The following is a 14,377-nucleotide window of genomic DNA, read 5'->3' as shown; positions in this document are numbered from 1 at the left end:
ATTCACATGAAACTTGTTCTAACATGCTTATATATGAATAACTAGCACAGAAAAATAGTTCGGGACCCGACCCGAACGTGTTGACTTTTTCGTTGACTTTGACTTGACCGAGTTTGACTTTTAGTCAAACTTAACCAAAAACTTATGCAATCGTTCAAATATTATTTTATACTTGATTCTTGCATGAAACTTGACAACGTGATTCACATGCTATATTTAATCGAGTCATAACGAGCCATAGGACTAATTGAACACATTTCTCCCGGCCTTGTGTCGTAACCGGTTAATTGATACAACTTACTTGTTTAGGTCAAGGCTAAGCAACTTTCATGCACACGTTTACTTTGTGAAGTACATTTATACTCGTGCACTCGAGGTGAGATCATAGTCCCACCTTTTCAACAACTTTTTATACTTTTAAATTGTGGGCTGAGAAACATATACTTTGTTACATTTTGTACTACTTACTTTTATACTTTGAACACAAGTACGAGGAAACAAACATTCCACAGCGAGTTAGAACAAAAATCCTCAATTCGATTATCATTAGTTACACTTGCAGGGTGTAAGCGAGAACTTATATTGTGTGGCCATACGGGTTTGACAAACCCTCATTTCGGACGGTTCGCTACCGTCTACAGATGAAATATATTTTCAAGAAACAGTGTATGTTCTAACACTATTGTGATGGGGTTCTATGGAAGGAAACGTTAAGTCTTGATAATTGGGTGCTCGCGAACAAACTTTTGGAATGCAAACGATTTGGATAATCAACATATTGGAAATACTAAATCTTGTGGTTCAAAATATAACGTTTACTAATACACCTATGATTTCACCAACGTTTTTTGTTGACAGTTTTCTATATGTTTCTCAGGTTCATACATGGCTATTTGATACATGCTTCCGCGTACACTCATACTTGCTTGGGGTCAAGCATACATACATGCATACGCTAGTGATAGCACCTTTGGATTCAAAGATGTTGTTTACATACTTACGCTATTTATAGCAACTGTGATTTTAAACTAATTATGTCGCAAGTTATTTCATTTATACTTTACTACTTTTGTAAACTTAAACTTGTTGTCGATCCGTTTGGTAAACTAAACTTTGTAAGTCTTGTACGTTTCAAATGAAGGCGACATAATTTTGGTCAAACGTGTCTCATTTAGGGACTACGACCACGTAACGGGACCTAAGTTAACGGAGCCGTCAATGACGATTTTATCGGGTCGTTACAGATGGAATCAGAGTGTTGGTTGTAGGGAACTAGGATGTGCATTAGTGTGTCTGACAGAGTCGTTAGGACGCATTAGTGAATCTAGACTACAACCGGATAGTTAGCCATTGCATTCTGACATACATTTGCTATAGATAGCACTTACTTGACTACTTGTGCATTATACTTGAATCATTCTTAGGCAAATTTTTAATGGTACCAAACTTTCATCATACGAATCCGTATTCTGCCACTTTCTAGTAACACACGTAAATTCAAGATTCATACGCGTAAGGATGACGACGACTTCATTAGTCACACTAGTTCGGGAACTCTATCTCCCACGTTGTTATTCGCCAACCGTCTCAACTTACTATCGGCTTCCCACCGGTGTTCCTTACTATCTACCACTTCTTGTTACTACCATCACTACTCTAGGTGAGTATCGTCATCACTATTTATCACTACGGTTGCGTACTATTCGTTATCATGACTCGTTACACTTCTCGTACCTGAATACATTATTGTTTGACTTGAACCGCATTGACGTGAACAATCATTTATACACTTCCCTCGGGGAACGCTTCTTTAGAGTTGCACTAATTCTTTCAATTCAATACGAGTCACGTTAGGGACGTCGTTACACTTTGTTCATTTTAAAACTTCACGATTACATGAACTTGAATCTATGGAGTGATGTGGGAATGGAGGTATGAGATAGCGTAATATAATGACACTCGATCAACGTGGTTATATTACGGTAAGTCATACAAAAGTTCTAATGACACGTGATGGTGATTGCACTCGATCAACCTAATCACCACCATGTGCCATGTACATGACCTCATTTTTCTTGTTTGGACATCCGACAATTCCGAGAATACTGATAACAACCATACCCGGGACTCATCGTCGATTATTATCGAACCATACTTATGCTTCCGAACGGATGACAAATTCTTTCAACTTCAAACATATGTTACACTTGTATACTATCTCGTTTTCTTACCATTTTATCGACGAACTACAATATGCTTGTTGTGCTCACATCGAGGTGGAAACTTCTCTCGCCTTACACTCGTATTTCCGTTTAAGGAAATCTTTATTCTAAATTCTCAATGGAGAGAGAGACTTTTCACATTATATAGTATTCGCCACGAGGGTGAATAGTCCTAACGAACGTTTTTGGAAACCGATAAATCTTTCGCTGCGCGAAATTCTTGAGAAACAAAAACTTGTTCAAATATATCTTGAGAAAATGTACCTCGTCTCGGATCGAGATTCTCGTTTCACTTCTAAATTTCAGGGTGCCTTACAAAAAGCCTCGGGACCACGTTTAAACATGGGTACCGCGTATCATCCACAAACCGACGGACCAAGCAAACATATGATTCAAACCTTGGAAACCATAATACGAGTTTGCGTTATCAACTTCAAATTTACTTGAGAAAAGTTTTTGCCTTTAACCAAATTCTCTTACAACGATGGTTATCATTCAAGTCTTAACGTCACACTTCTCGAGGACCCGTATAGCCGTAATTGTCGTTTTCTTAAATTGTTGAACCGAAGTAGGTGACAAGCGAACCACCGGACCCGAAATCATTCATGAAACAACCGGAAAATTTTTCAATTCCAAGAAAGGCTCAAGACGGCCCGTAGTCGCCAAAAGAGCCATACAAATGTTAAACTTAAACCTCTCGAATTCCAAGTGGGATACCACGTAACGTTAAAAGTCGCACCTTGAAAAGGTGTAGTCCGTTTTGGAAACGTAGAAAGCTAAATCTGCGATATTTTTAGTCCTTTTGAAATCTTGGGGCGTGTTGTGCCCGTTGCTTACCGCTTCGAACTTCTGACTCACACAAATTCCGTTCATCCTACATTCTGTGTATCAAACTTAAAGGCTTGTCTTGCGAAACAAGAACTTGTTATCCTCTTCGATGAACTTACTATCAACGATAAACTTCACTTCCTAGGAGGACCGGTTGAAACTATAAATCGTGAAACCAAACTCTGAAACAACGTAAGATCTCGACTGTCAAGTTCGTTATGATGCCCAAGGAAGTACTTTCACTTATTCATAGAATTGGCAACGCAAGGTTTCGAAGAAGAAACAACGATTACTACTTTCAACTAAATTTCGGGACGAAATTTCTTTTAAGGTGTAGGTAATGTAACATCCCGCACTTTTCCGTTAAATTTATTTTTAACACCGTCTTTTTTTTTTTAAATAAAATCTTTCGTTATTTAAATTCGTAGTTTTCGTTGACTAACGTTCATAATATTCCCGTTATTTAATCATAACATCACTCGTTTACTCGAGCGTTTTTAAAAATATTCGTTTGGTTAATTCTCGCACCCGCTTTGAAACTTGAGGGACCGAAGTTGCCAAGTAGGCAAAGTGGAGACTAGTGGTCAACTAGTCACCACCACCCACCTCCCACCTCATTTCTCTCTTTCTCTCTTTTTACTTTCATTTTTCTTCCATTTCTCCAAAACCATTCAATCATCATCTACGGATCTAACAAGCAAACATCAAAACAAATTACATATTCGTGATCCTCTCTTCATCTTCTACATTTTGGTACCAATTTCATCTCGTTTGGGTAACATTTCTAAAACTCTAGATTTCTCTAAATTCGTGTTTTTGACTTGAAATGGTGTTAGTTAGTGTCTATGGCTCGTGTATAACATGAAAATATGATTTATTTGCTCGATTTGTTGTTTTGGAGTAACTAGCATGAACTTGAAAATGGGTGTGCTTAATCTTTGATTTTGGATGAGTTAATGTTGTTAAATTGTTAAATTTCATGTTTTAATTGTGTTACTAATATCACTAGCTTCGTTTTGATGCATAGGTTGATTAAGAAAACTTCAAAAACATGAATATTGATTTTTGTGGATTTTGGTTAGGGTTTGATAGACTTAAAATGAACTTTTTGATGCTTTAATGCCATGAAATGTTATTTGTAAGTGTTTAGTTGTAATGCACATTTCATTACCTTCAAAACGGCATATCATATGTGTGAATTGGATTCCCAAAACTTAAAATGCATTTGATGAACTTGAAACTTTGAAAATAAACCTTTATTGATCAACTGACGAGTTTTCGGTATTGTAATTGATGTTTTTGCTTTGTGAAAAGTAGTTAGTTGTATTTCTCGTCGAAAGAGCTTTCCAACGATATAAGATACGCATTCTAAGTGTTTACGGTTTGTGTTTTGTGTTAGTTTGAATTTTGATTTGGGACTTAGACAATTGAGACTGGCCAGGTACCAGCACCCGTTATTCGCCGCGGCACGGCTAGCCTTTGTCGCGGCGCGACATTAGGCGTAGTTTGATTCTGACCTTCTTGTCCAAAATACAAAAAATGTGTGGCATGCTATGGACCTCCGATTCACATGAAACTTGTTCTAACATGCTTATATATGAATAACTAGCACATAAAAATAGTTCGGGACCCGACCCGAACGTGTTGACTTTTCGTTGACTTTGACTTTACCGAGTTTGACTTTTAGTCAAACTTAACCAAAAACTTATGTAATTTTTAAATATTATTTTATACTTGATTCTTGCATGAAACTTGACAACGTGATTCACATGCTATATTTAATCGAGTCGTAACGAGCCATAGGACTAATTTCACACATTTCGCCCGGCCTTGTGTCGTAACCGGTTAATTGATACAACTTACTTGTTTAGGTCAAGGCTAAGCAACTTTCATGCACACGTTTACTTTGTGAAGTACATTTATACTTGTGCACTCTAGGTGAAATCATAGTCCCACCTTTTCAACAACTTTTTATACTTTTAAATTGTGGGCTGAGAAACATATACTTTGTTACATTTTGTACTACTTACTTTTATACTTTGAACACAAGTACGAGGAAACAAACATTCCACAGCGAGTTAGAACAAAAATCCTCAATTCGATTATCATTAGTTACACTTGCAGGGTGTAAGCGAGAACTTATATTGTGTGGCCATACGGGTTTGACAAACCCTCATTTCGGACGGTTCGCTACCGTCTAAGGATGAAATATATTTTCGAGAAACAGTGTATGTTCTAACACTATTGTGATGGAGTTCTATGGAAGGAAACGTTAAGTCTTGATAATTGGGTGCTCGCGAACAAACTTTTGGAATGCAAACGGTTTGGATAATCAACATATTGGAAATACTAAATCTTGTGGTTCAAAATATAACGTTTACTAATACACCTATGATTTCACCAACGTTTTTCGTTGACAGTTTTCTATATGCTTCTCAGGTTCATACATGGCTATTTGATACATGCTTCCGCGTACACTCATACTTGCTTGGGGTCAAGCATACATACATGCATACGCTAGTGATAGCACCTTTGGATTCAAACATGTTGTTTACATACTTACGCTATTTATAGCAACTGTGATTTTAAACTAATTATGTCGCAAGTTATTTCATTTATACTTTACTACTTTTGTAAACTTAAACTTGTTGTCGATCCGTTTGGTAAACTAAACTTTGTAAGTCTTGTACGTTTCAAATGAAGGCGACATAATTTTGGTCAAACGTGTCTCATTTAGGAACTATGACCACGTAACGGGATCTAAGTTAACGGTGCCGTCAATGACGATTTTGTCGGGTCGTTACATACAATCTGAATTTCAGAATTATATCACTACATTGATTACTCAAGTTGATCCAACATGTTTTAAAGAAGCAATTACAGATTCTGGATGGTGTGAAGCTATGAATAGTGAATTAACTGCTATAGAGACAAATAACACACAGGAAATTACCACTTTACCTGCTGGAAAGAAACCAATTAGGTGCCATTGGATATTCAAAACAAAACTCAAGGCTGATGGCTGTTGAAAGAAAGAAAGCTAGGTTAGTTGTTGATGGTAATAGATAAAGACAGGGAGTGGATTATGCTAAAACTTTTGCACTTGTTGCAAAAATGGTGACTGTTAGATCTATTAGCAGTAACAACTATGTATGATTGGGAGATATGCCAAATGAATGTATTTAATGCATTTCTTCATGGCAAATTAATGGAAGAAGTGTACATGAACTTGCCTATGGGTTATGTAGGTAAAGGGGAGAGTGTTCAAGATGCTAAATCAGAAGATGTTAGAGTTTGCAAACTCAAAAAGTCCCTATACGGACTTAAATAAGCACCAAGGCAGTGGTTTGCCAAATTATCAAGTGCTTTGTTGTCACATGGATATCAACAATTCAAAGCTGACTACTCATTGTTTACTAAAAAAGATAATGAACAATTTATTGCTTATCTGATGATCACTGGAAATAGTCATGATCATATTTTGAAGTTAAAAGAGTAGTTAAAATCCAAATTTCATATGAAAGATTTGGGTGAGTTGAGTTATTTTCTAAGCTTAGAAGTGTCTAAATCTGAGCATGGAATATTTGTGCCACAAAGAAAATATACACTGGATCTGTTGAAAGAAGCAGGTGTATAGAATCTCAAACCCCTACAAATTATCTATGGATCAAAATGTTAAATTGACTGCTGAAGTTGGTTCTCTTTTGAAGGATCGAGAGGTGTACAGAAGAATAGTAGGTTAACTAATTTACCTAACTATAACTAGGACATATATTTGCTATACTGTGCAACTGTTGAGTCTGTTTATGCAAAATCCCACTTCTGTACATACGCAAGTTGTGATGCATCAGTTGAGATATCTATTGTTGGCTCCAACTCAAGGTATTATACTTGCTAATAAGTCTGTTGTCCAGTTAAAGGCCTATTGTGATTTTGATTGGGCTAATTGCCCAATGACCAGAAGATCAACCAAGGGATATTGTGTTTTGCTTGGTGATTCACCTTTGTCTTGGAAGTCAAAGAAGCAAAATGTAGTGTCACGTTCATCTGCAGAAGCTGAGTACAGGGCAATGGCACTCACTTGTTGTGAAATTATTTGGCTTGTTACTTTACTAAAGGATTTAAGGTTGACTTATTTGGGTCCAGTTGAGCTATTTTGTGACAACCGGGCAGCTATACACATAGCTGCAAATTCAGTATTTCATGCCCGAACTAAACATATAGAGGTGAATTGTCATTATGTGTGAGATTAAGTCAAGTCTGGTATGATTAAGACACAATATATTCACACAAAATCACAATTTGCAGATGTATTTACGAAAGTTGTACCTTCAGAGCAGCATAACAAATTGTTGTCTACGTTAGGAGTTTCATTGCCTGATACTACCAACTTGAAGGGGAATACTGATGTAAATAAGAAGTTCAGGGACTGAATGTATTTAATTATAGTGCAGGGTTAATTCTGTAAATATAGGGGATTAGTTTGTTAAGTTTGTTAATTAGCTGTTAGATTAGTCGAGATGTATTATTTAAGGATGATAACTGAATCAAATGGATCTAGTTCAAATGAATGAATTGTGAGTTCATTGTTTAGTCTTATTCTTGTTAAAACTCTTTAGTATGTGAAGTAGTGGAGCAATGTAAAGAGAAATTTGATATGGCAGTTTGTCATAGAAAAGGATAATGTCATGGTCATTAATGGTGTAATAAAAAGTTTCCGAAAACTATCATTAAAGATCCCCTTTAGCTAAATTCCAGCGAGTTTCTTTCCAATTACACCGTCTTTGACTTTCCAAATTTGTTGAGATATGATTAGTTATTGCACGTGGTTTTATTATACATAAGACTGTTTCTAACCCTGCCTGTGACATCACAGGCAGATTTGTACTTTTTGGCTCAAAAAGTGCATCTACCTGTGACATGGTAGTGTTAAATTTTGACCCCCCAATAACCCTAAATGTCAAATGCCAGTGTCAAATTTAGTAGGGTCCACCAGTTTTTATTTTTATTTTTTTTCAAATGATTTAAAATGGTAAATAAATACAACAAAATAAAATAAATTACATCATAATAGTAAATAAATACAACAAAATAAAATAAATAACATTAATAAAAAAAATACATAATTAATTTTTGAAAAGAATTTAAAAGTACATAGATTGACGATTACATAGATTAAAAAAAAACTAATTCGCATTGCGAAAAGTCGGTGGAAGATTCCAAATATGCTCGACTAAATCCTCGGTGAGTTGGTTGTGCAAATCTCGATCCCTTATTTCTCTTGCGATGATATCTCGATCTCGTCCTCTGTTTCGTATACGTTCCATACCATTTTCCATTTCTTCGGTAGTGAATATTTCTTCCCATTTAGAAAGTGCAAAGCCGTTATCTTCAAGTATCATGTTATGTAATATGAGACAACATTCCATCACTCTTCGCATCCTGTTAACGCTCATACTTCGTGAAGCTATGCGTATAATATGAAAACGACCTTGAAGAACCCCAAACTCCCTCTCTACATCCTTTCGGGTACTAGCTTAAAATCTTGTGAACTTAATCGTTGGTTCTTCAGTAGGACATGAATATCCTTTAACTAAAGTTGCCCAATCGGGATATATACCATCCGCAAGGTAATATCCTTTGCTATATTCATGCCCATTTACCTCAAATGGTGCGGATGGAAATGTTCTGTTCTTAAGTTTATCAAATATAGGTTATTGGTTCAAAACGTTGATATCATTGTTTGAACCCGCCATCCCAAAAAAAGCATGCCAAATCCACAAGTCATAAGAAGCAACAGCTTCAAGCATAAGGGTCGGTTTTTTGTGATCACCCCTAGTGTATTGTCCTTTTAAAGCAACAAAACAATTCCTCCACTCCCAGTGCATACAATCTATACTCCCGAGCATACCCCTAAACCCATGTCTCTCCTCGTGAGCATTATATAATCTAGCAACATCGTGTGCATTCGAAGATCGCATGTATTCCTTTTTGTACAATGTAATAATACACATACAAAAGTAATCTAGACATAGTATTGATGTTTGCTCACTCATTTGCAAATATTCATCCCACATATCGGGAGCGGTGCCATACGCCAATTGACGTATAGCCGACGTACATTTTTGTAAAGTAGTAAATGTAGGCCTACCGATAGCATCAACTCGTTGAGAAAAGTAAGTAAAATATTCTGGCATATTATCACTTTGGAAAATAGTAATACCTTGCACTATCCGGAGAAATAATTGTATTCGCATGCGAAAACGGCGTTTAAATTTTCTTTGTGGATATTTTGGCGTCTCACAAAAATAATCATCCCACAAACGTTGTGCACCAACCTCCCATTCCCTAGGAATGTAACCTCTAACTCTCGAAATAGATGGTGCCGATTCGACTTCGAAATCATCATCTTCTATTTCTTGAATTAATTGAACAATCCGCAAATCTTCAGAGTCAGAATTAGACCCCCGTAACCTCGAACCCATTTATAAACTAATAAACTTTTGTAAAAAAAAATAAAAAGTAGAAAGAAATAGAGTAAGTAAGAATGAATTGTGTGAAAAATGATATGATTGTTGGGGTTTAAATAGGAGTAAAATGGAGTAAAATTGAATTTTTTAAAGAAAAAAAAACCAAAAAACAGGTATATATCCGTTGGGTAACGGATATATTACCCCACCCAATCATTTGCTGCCACCACACCATTTGAAGCCCATTTTTTTCAGTCAAAAAGCCGATTGACGCCTCCCAGCATCAAAAACTGATGCCCCGTTAATGGCGTCAGGGGCGTCAGATTGCGCCACCTCGTCTGACGCTGGTCCATCTGACGCTGCGTTGTATCCCGTCTAAGGCTTTATGTAAATAGACCAATGTTTGACTTCTTTGGACCAAAGTTAGTATTTTTATAGGCAATAATTGAATAATAATTACATTAAATAAATTAATATTAATTATTAATTATTAATTATAATTATAATTATCATTATTCATTAACAATAAAAAAATACAGTGTTTTCTATTCACTTATCTCCTTTATTTCTCTCATCCATCTTTCTCTTCTAAAACAACCAACTATGTTAACACTATATACAAATGATTAGAATACACACCCAAAACAAACCCAGCTGTTACACCCGCCACCGTCGAGCACCACCGCTGAGCACCACCGCCGAGCACCACCAAACCTCCGCTTCCAGATCTGAAATATATCGCCACCGCAGAGTACCACGGCCAAGTACTACCGCCGAGCACCACCGCCGAGCACCACCGACGGTCCGGTGGTCGTCAGAGTGCGTCAGAGGTCTGACGCGGGTGACATTAGCCTTGATGGGTTCGTAAAAATATTTCTAGTTTAATGGTGTTGCACTACAACAAAAGAGCCCTTTCCCGACGACATTTTGTGTCACACCCCCAAATAGGGCCTGGGGTACTTGTGACTAATTATATCAAATCACAGTTGTATAAACGAGAACGACTCTATATGAGACGTTTTATTGAGTTTTATTGAGTTTTGCAGCGGAAGATAAATATATTACATTGTATTTAATAAACAACGCATTAAATGTCTTTAATTGATATGATATGTAATGAAGACTCCAAGCATAGCAAACAATCATCATCAAATTAGCAAATGCAAGTCTTTCAAATTATCCATGAATGACTCGTTGAAATGTTGCTTTCAATTAGCAAATACACAGCGGGAGCATTATGTAGGACCTGAGAATAAACATGCTTTAAAAAGTCAACACGAAGTTGAGTGAGTTCATAGGTTTATCATAAATCAATAGTTCAATATAGCATTAGACCACAAGATTTAATTTTAAAGTTGATTGATACCAAATATATCAATCGAAAGAGTTGCTGTTATATCGTGACTAATCAAAGTTACCCCGTGACACTTGTTATTCGTGTCGTTGAATCATTATTATGTAGTCAAAGACCAACGGTCAACTGACTAGAGACGTCACTCTCAGTAGCGCTACTCACAATAACTAAGCTTGCATCTTATACCTCAGCAATTAACGATATTACGGTAGGGATTTAGCATGACAAAGCACGTATTTAGCATAAAAGTTTGAGTACTTGTATCTAAACGTAAAACAGTTATAAAAGTTGCGCATGTATTCTCAGCCCAAAAATATAGATACAAAGGGAGGTATGAAAACTCATGATACGATACGATAGTTTGTAGTAAATATGCATAGGATGGCACTGAACAAGTGCAAAGTTGTCCTCGGATTCACGAACCTATATCAAGTATTTATATATTAACACGTATATTGAACATATAATGTTAATCAACCCAGTTTGTGTATAATATATTACTTATAGTAATATATTTGCTATTTAAATTATATGTTCATATATATATATATATATATATATATATATATATATATATATATATATATATATATATATATATATATATATATATATATATATATATATATGTATGTATGTTATTTTTATATGTTATTTGAAAATAGTACGTTAAATATGTTTATTATAATTAATTAAGCAGTGTTCATTATAAAAATATAAATATAGTTCCGTTGTAGGTTTTGAATATATTTTTATACAACGAGTATTTATTTAGTAAAATAATATTAATAAATATAAAGTTGAATCTTTTTACGATAATAATAATAACCTAAATGAAATTTTAGTTATAATTTTAATAACAATGTTAATTTTTAATAAAATGATAGTTTTATTAGAAATGATAATTTTGATAACTTTAATTAAAGTGATACTTTTTAATTATAATTATGTTTTAAATATTAATGTTTATAATAACTTTAACATTAGTAATAATAATAATATCGATAATAATATATAAAAAGGTATATTTGATTACGATAATACTTTTAATAATAATACTAATAATAATAATAATAATAATAATACAAATTATTACTAATTATAATGATAGTAATACGACTAATAATAATACTAATACTTATGATAATAATACTAATAAGAATAATACTAATACTTATAATAATAATAATAATAATAATAATAATAATAATAATAATAATAATAATAATAATAATAATAATAATAATAATAATAATAATAATAATAATAATAATAATAATAATAATAATAATAATAATAATGATAATAATAATAATAATAATAATAATAATAATAATAATAATAATAATAATAATACTAATAATAATAATAAGAAGAAGAAGAAGAAAACTACCTTAGGAGCCCTTTCTAAAAAAAAATGCCCAAGACGGGACTCGAACCCGAGACCTCTCGCTCACCCGAACACCCCTTAACCATTCGACTGATCTTGTTTTTCTGATTAATATCACAACTCATTTAAATATATCCCTTATTCGTTTTCTGTTCTTTCTTCTTCTTTGGTGTGCAGCGGGGTGTATATAAAATAGCATTAATTTTAGCAGGAAATACTATTAAATACGATACAATTTTACACAAGATATTTATTTATTTATAGAATGGATATACCTAAACCTTGCTACAACACTATAGGCAGTGTACCTAATCGTAGAGTAGTATAGTTTTTAGTAAGTCCGGTTCGTTCCACAGGGAGCGGGCTTATTGCACACTATATTTTTAAACAACTATATTTGTACAAAATATATATAATTATATATAATAATATATAAAAGGAGGTTTACCGTTTAATGACCGGTTTGTCGATTTATATTTTAAGCGAAGCGTATAGTAAATGATGATATTTAAATAACAATAAAATAAATAACCATAATTAAAATGACAATAAATAAAAGTACGAGGAAATATGAAATAAAATATATTTTGCTTATTTAAACTTCCGTAACCATGATGGTTGACGTGTTGATTTTAGTTTTATGCCCATGGGTTAATTGTCCTTTGTCCTGGATTATTTAATATGTCCGTCTGGTTTTCGTCCATAACAGTCCATCAGTCATAAATATAAAGTGCAAGTGTCCTCGTCAAATTATTATTATACCCGAAGTTAAATATTCCAACTAATTGGGGATTCGAATTGTAACAAGGTTTTAATACTTTGTTTAATGAATACACCAGGTTATCGACTGCGTGTAAACCAAGGTTTTACTACTTTGTTAACAATTACACCAATTACCCTTGAATGTAATTTCACCCCTGTTTTAATTATTCTAGTGGCTATTAATCCATTCCCGTATCCGGTTAAATGAACGATTATTCGTACATATAAATATCTCGCACATCGTGTCCGATCGAGTGTATGTGGTTATTTATAGGTACGTCCAATTGTAAATCTTTATATTAAAATTAACAAACTATCATTTAGTTAAACAAATATAAAGCTCATTAATAGCCCATAGTCTAATTTCCACAAGTGTCGTTCTTTTGTCCAAACCCCAATTATGGTACAAAGCCCAATTACCCCGTCTTTAATATTTAGTCCAACATCATGATTACTTTGGCTCAAATAAGCATAATAATAACTTAAGTACGAGACATTAATTTAAAAAGGAGAACATAACTTACATTGAGTATTTATCGCGTAGTGTTACACGGACAGAATTTCGACTTCAAAAATCCGTAAAAATAACTTTTACATAACCCGAACTAATCTAATATAACACTAATCTATACTATATATATATATTTATTTATTTATTATCTTATGGAGTATTATTATTCTTATTATTATATTTTTTTTACATGCAGAACTCGAGAGCTTTTATAGCCAGAATTGAAATTCACTGCTCCGCGAGTCGCGGCCATTTTGGCCTTCCAGCTCCGCAAGTCGCGGAGGTTTCAAAACCAGCCCACAAGTTCAAGATCCAAGGCTGCCGACGGTTTTTATTTAAATATATATAATATATAAATAATTTTTATAATTATTTATATATTATATTATATTTATATACATAGTAGACTCGTAATTTTTTTTTCCGTTGCGTCGAGCGTTGAGAGTTGGTTCATGTACCGGTTCCGGATTTTCGAACGTCCTTGCGTACGCTGAGATATTTTGTACTTTGCGTTTCGTAATTGTACTCTTGTCATTTTTAGACGTTCCTTATCAATAAATTGAACCTTTTTAATTGTATCTTGTACTTTTGAGCTTTTTGGACCTTTGCGTCTTCAATTCGTTGTTTTCGCCTTTTGTCTTCGCACTTATTTAATATAAATGAATATTACATGAAAATGGAACAATTGCAACTGAAATCTTTACATATCGGAGGGATATTGATACTAAATATATGTTCATTTGGAGCACTATCAAATATCCCCACACTTGAACGTTGCTTGTCCTCAAGCAATACAGTCTTGAAATAAAACACACTAGAATCACTTCTTTATTCTTCACA

General features: G+C 34.1%; 1 protein-coding gene across 1 annotated transcript; it reads right to left on the bottom strand.

Annotated features, from left to right (window-relative positions):
* Window positions 1-8,764: 8,764 nt before the first annotated feature.
* Window positions 8,765-9,535, bottom strand: LOC139855274 (uncharacterized). The gene has a single exon (XM_071844510.1). It carries the CDS (start codon window positions 9,533-9,535, stop codon window positions 8,765-8,767), a length of 771 nt encoding a protein of 256 aa, XP_071700611.1.
* Window positions 9,536-14,377: the final 4,842 nt, after the last annotated feature.

This window comes from Rutidosis leptorrhynchoides, chromosome 6 (assembly GCF_046630445.1).
Source record: "Rutidosis leptorrhynchoides isolate AG116_Rl617_1_P2 chromosome 6, CSIRO_AGI_Rlap_v1, whole genome shotgun sequence".
Taxonomy (NCBI): domain Eukaryota; kingdom Viridiplantae; phylum Streptophyta; class Magnoliopsida; order Asterales; family Asteraceae; genus Rutidosis; species Rutidosis leptorrhynchoides.
This window is presented reverse-complemented; position numbering and strand designations above follow the sequence as displayed.